This window comes from Papaver somniferum, chromosome 1 (assembly GCF_003573695.1).
Source record: "Papaver somniferum cultivar HN1 chromosome 1, ASM357369v1, whole genome shotgun sequence".
NCBI classification, from domain to species: Eukaryota; Viridiplantae; Streptophyta; class Magnoliopsida; order Ranunculales; family Papaveraceae; genus Papaver; species Papaver somniferum.
The window spans coordinates 72,642,794-72,648,221 of NC_039358.1; the positions used below are offsets into that span (position 1 = coordinate 72,642,794).

Sequence of the window (5,428 nt, forward strand, 5' to 3'; positions counted from 1 at the left end):
ATACTTACCTTTCATTACCTTACCCATAAAGTATCTTCCTCAGTGGCGGAGCTTAGTGAGGACTAGGGAGGACAACTGTCCTCCCTAGAATTTACAAATTGACTATTTTAGGCTTGGAAATTTAAAGTTTTCCATAATTGTCCCCACTGGATTCTACAAAATTGCTATAATATGCTTCATTTATGTAACTTTTTACATACATTTCAAAATTATCTATAACAAATTCTAGCACTAGGTATAAGGTTTTATGAAGTATTGATATTTTGTGGAGTCTTAAGGCGAGAATTCTGTATTTTTCTATCACAACAGACCCTAAAAAATTTCGGGCGGCCACTATCTTCCGCTATATATATTTGTCCCCCAAGTTGGAAAATCCGACTCCACCACTGATCCAGATCACGTGTCAGCAAAAAAGAAAAAAAAAACACTCGAAGTCACACTTATAACACAACATGTAAAAGAAATGGATTTTCTTGCATTACAACATCTCCCGTGGATTAGCATGACATATTAAGTCACATAACAAACTTGCCGTATAGAATCATAGGGACCGAGTTTTAGAGTACTAAACACTATAAAAGGCAGTGTCAATTCTAGACATGCTTTATACATTACTAACCTAATCAATGGTACAAAGTTTGTTATTTACAATTGTATATTGAAATGCTTTGTTTCATCGCCTTTCAATAGCGAAAATGTAGAATTTGAAAATCTATCACCATATCTAACACTCACCTTATACTCACCTAGAAACCCATAAAAGCTAAATGAACCATACTCATCCGTTTGATTAGTTATTTCCCTGGTATTCCATTCTTGCAGAAGTTTGTCGACAGCATCACCTGTTGGAAGATTGCGAAGATCATTATCCGTCAAACACATTTGGTAACACCCGTACGGATGAATCGCAGACCAAAGCATTATACCATTTACAGATGGGTGTGAAAATGCTTCCCTCAGTACTTGTTCCAAATACACTGCTTGTTTTTGCTTGTCGAAGCTCTTGCTAATATCAACCTCTGTTAACCAAATAGGTAAACCTAATGTAGCCAACTTATCTAATGTGGCTCTCATTAGAGGTAGATTTGGAACACTGAAATGACCTTCTAATCCAATTCCACCCATTCTAATATCATCTCTTTTTAGATCTTTTAACCTTGAGATGAATGTATCCACAGTTGACTTGACATCCGAGCAAGTTTCGACAACATTAAACTCATTCATGAATAGAGTTGCTAATGGGTCTGCCTTGTGTGCAGTTTCAAAGAAACTCAGTGTAGCATTTTGGCCTAGTTTTTCCTCGTAAAAGTCGAAATGAAGCATTTCATTGCTTACATCCCAATGTATGAAGTCTCCTCTATATTTATGCATTAGACTTTGTATACGCGAATTAACTGCAGACTGCAACTGATCACTGGTTAGGTTGCGCACCCATGCAGGAGTGTAAGCAGGATCTTCCCAAAAGATATTGTGGCCTCTGACAGCAATCTGGTTTGCACGAACGAACTCTAACATCTGGTCCGCTAACGTGTAGTTTAGCTTGCCTTGTTCAGGTTCTGTTGTGTACCATTTCAGCTCGTTTTCAAATACTGCAACGTTGAATCTCTCCGCAAACCATTTCTGACAATGCCAAGTCAAAATGCCTCAGTAAGTGACTAGTTAAGCTCATAATACAGATGTGCAATGACTTGCTTTCCCTTTATATTAGAATTTTGAATGTTCATACCTGGTAGGACAAGTTTCCTAGAATGGTGTTTGCTATTGCAGAACCAAATGGGAACTCTTTCGATATTTGATCAACTATTATCTGAGCTCCTTGAAGTCTAGTTCCATTTTTGGCTGATACATGAATGGTGACTGCACGTTTTCTTTCCTGTACAGATCGAAAGCTTGACTCATTACTAGTTAGAAAGAGGGAATCTATAGCTGTTGGGTAGTGCACGCACAAATTAGACTGAACGCAGGGATTAAAACATTAAGCAATTAATCACATACACTGTTGATTTTGTAATCTTGGTTTGATTTCCATTGCTGATCAGTGAATGGCTGCAAAGATGAACTTGCTATTGATATATCAATTCCTGAATCCTCAGAATTCTGCAATATTTGAAAGAAAAAAAAGACTGTTAAGCTAATACTTCATTTTTTATATAAGCAAATAAGCAATCAAGAAAGTTAGATACACCACAAAAAGTAAGTGGTAAAACCAAGTTTTATTAAGAAGCATTACCTGGAAGTATATTACTGATAAATTCAATGGCGAGTGGATTTCAAAACCGCCTTTAAGAAATGACCAGCATCCTCTCTTAGCCAAGACAGAACCAATGCACTTAAATGATGAATTTTCTGACCAGAAATTTGCTCTTATGATAGCCGACTCTATTTTACCATTGATCTTTACCCAACCTGTACTTATATCTCGTTAGTCAATTAGCGTTAAATATTAATTAGTTGAAAATTTGAAGTTATTCATAAGAATACTGTTAAACATTGTTATGTCGATATTGCAAGTTTTCAGTAGTGCACAGCACACATAATGCAATAAGGTGACTTTTTTTTTCATCAAAAGCTGATAAAAGTTCAGATTACATAAAGAAAACTCTGCATTTTCTTCAGTGGCACTGGGTTTCACAAATTTAATATCCGACAAAACTCACCGCGCACTTACAATCGAGGTACAGGGGATTGCTTATAATATACGGTCATTTTTGGACTACTATGTGAAATAATGCTGTCGAAAAGACCTTAAACTTCACATGTGATCCACCCAAGTGATGAAAATTTGCTAGAGATAGCGCAATGCACCATTATCTCCTTGCTTAAAGAAAATTATGCAATTCTTAAATATATAGACAGAAAAGAGTTAGAGAGGCTCACTTGAGAAGGAGTACTTGGTGGCCTGATTAAGATTCTGCAATACAAAGGCCGGAGAAAAAATCTCCGGAGTTGTGACGGAATCAAGTGTCTTTTGATTAAAGCCATTGTGGTGGTCGTAGTTCCTAAGAACTCCTCCATTGTACAAGGGATCCTCTGGTTGCGTCTTGCACTACACACCATCACAATTGCATATATCATTCAGTTTTTTTTTTAGCTAGCATGTACGCATAATAAATGTTCGGCTTGGGAATTTGGACAGTATTACTTACCTCCGTGTAAGCTGAAGAATCGTACAGAGGTCCATCTGCATTAATTAATCCATCCAACTCTATAGTTAATAACAGCATTTATTTAACTTAAATAAATGACTAAATTTGAATAGATGAGAGGCTAGAGAGACAACCATAAGCTGCGGAGAGAGATAAAAGCAACAACTTGATCAAAAGAAGCAGGACTGAAAAGATTTTCATGGCTCCTTTGTTATATGCTTAAGAAGCAGTGGAGAACTGAAAGTATGAGAGTGAATATCGGAGTTTACAAATATATATAGTATGGAATTTGAAATATTTAATGTATTTCTTTATCAAAGAGAAGTGGGTTTGAGTTAGGTTTATATAGGCGGACTATTTTACTTTGATTCAAGAAAGCGAAAGAGAGTGATTAATGAGAGAGCGTGGAGAGAAAAAGAGGAAAGAGAGAGACTATGAGAAAAGAAGAAAAAATAACAAGAAACAAACTGGAACCTCGTTACTCATCACGAGTGGAATAGCTAATTTATTTAGTACTACCCGTGTTTGATCACATGAAGAGTTTGATGTAGTAAATTCAATGTCCCATCTTTGTGTACGAAATATACACTTGTGCTTTACGCTGAGGTTCTCATCCTGATGACTTCAGCTAAGGGCAAACAAAAGAGTATGGTCCAGGACCATTCTCGATTGTGGAGGGCAAGCCAGCACATGTTGTAAGAAAAGTCTGGCTTGAATTTGCATGCGTATGGTGACTGACTGGTGAGTGTGATACAAGAGTCAGAGAGCCCAGATAATAATGTAAATAATTGGGCTATGCGTGTGCGTGTTACCTAGAAAACGTTTACACCACCACATTCTTAAAAGACAAAAGTGAATCCTTCAGCGTAAAGCACAAGTGTATGTTTTCGTAATCGGTGGAGTAGGAGGGAGTAGTCATCTTAAATCTTATAGACCTAATTAATTATGTTTTGAAGACCGACCTAAAGTTTACATGGTCCAGCGTTTAGATACCACAGGAAACCAGGTTGCCTAGGTGATGATGTATGAGGTCGCCAGTGCAGTATAAATGTGCCCAAGTCCTGTAACAACATCAATTTGCGAAATGAAGGAGAAATGATGGAAAGATGGTCGTTGCTCCTAGCTAAGATTGTTGTTGCACAGGATTTTAAAAGGACTTGGAGTACTGGCCAAGTCCACTCCTGGGAGTTGAATAAAAAAAATGTCTTAAACTAGCAAGAATATGCAGAGCCAAGAAAGAATGTACTATGATCATAAGACAAATATATTGAATTTAAGATTTCAAGTCGACTCCTAACGTACTGTGTATGGGTGATTAACCTATAAAGTCACTTGAGCAAAATTTACCCATCCCTCATTTAGGTATTATTTCTCCTCGTTCAACCCTAACCTGGACCAAAATCAAAGGTCTGGGTTGAGATATTTTCTTTACATCCCAAATTTACTTATCTCAACAGAAGAAAAAAAAATGAAAGAGAAATTACAAATAAAATAAAATAAAATACAGTATCCGCTTAATGAAGAAACCTATTTTGAGGCATACTCAAAATGATTTGAGGCATATTCGGTTGAAAAGTTATCAGCCGAATCTAGGCAAAAATCATAGGTTCGGCTGATAACTTGGTATGCCTCAAAATAGGTTTCCGAATGAAACCAATGAAAGAGAAGTTACAAATAAAATAAGTGAAGTATGCGCCTAATTAACCTTTACTTGTTGATGCATCTCTCTATTCCTTGAAGATCTGTCTCCAAAATCACTTGAGTTAGGCCCAACTTCATACTCCAGTAGACTGCACTTGAGAACATGGTTAATTTGCAGTTTGCACGAGGATTAAAATATTAAAGAAAAATTTTAATTTGGGAATTTTTGGTATTTTTTTTTCCTGACATTTTTAGGGGCGACACAAAAGACAAAATAGATTGAAAATACTTTTATGTCCCTTCATAATCGGTAGGATTTTTGCAAAATTTCATTTTTTGGGCAATTATATATTCGGTAGTTATATGAACTATTTTGACTGCCGATTATAAGCTTAACCAAATTAGAAAAATGGAGGATTTTTGCAAAATCTCATTTTGGGGCAACTTTATATTCTGTAGTTCAGGGTTCACAATGTCTATTACTGTGACTACTGATTATGCTAGGATACTATCCTGACTACCGATTATGCTAGGATACTTTCATTTACTACCGATTATAGGATCGACCAATGCAGTTGAAAAAGCTCGGTGGCGTCATGGACGTGTTATGAATACAACGCCGGTACGCTATACAGGGGGTC

General features: G+C 36.5%; 1 protein-coding gene across 1 annotated transcript; it reads right to left on the bottom strand.

Annotated features, from left to right (window-relative positions):
• Positions 1-443: 443 nt before the first annotated feature.
• On the bottom strand, positions 444-3,566 carry LOC113290624 (anti-sigma-I factor RsgI6-like). The gene is made up of 7 exons (XM_026540210.1): positions 3,281-3,566; positions 3,147-3,181; positions 2,878-3,046; positions 2,231-2,406; positions 1,996-2,097; positions 1,727-1,873; positions 444-1,620 (listed from the first exon to the last, which is right to left on the bottom strand). The coding sequence occupies exons 1-7, from the start codon at positions 3,345-3,347 to the stop codon at positions 646-648; spliced, it is 1,671 nt and encodes a 556-aa protein (XP_026395995.1). The 5' UTR covers positions 3,348-3,566; the 3' UTR covers positions 444-645.
• Between the last annotated feature and the right edge of the window lie 1,862 nt (positions 3,567-5,428).

Coding starts and splice junctions, on each gene's coding strand:
- LOC113290624 (XM_026540210.1), bottom strand. CDS start 3,347: ATGAAAATCTTTTCAGTCCTGCTTCTTTTGATCAAGTTGTTGCTTTTA. Junction 3,182..3,280: donor ATCTCTCTCCGCAGCTTATG/GTTGTCTCTCTA, acceptor TAATTAATGCAG/ATGGACCTCTGTACGATTCT. Junction 1,874..1,995: donor AAGATTACAAAATCAACAGT/GTATGTGATTAA, acceptor CGATCTGTACAG/GAAAGAAAACGTGCAGTCAC.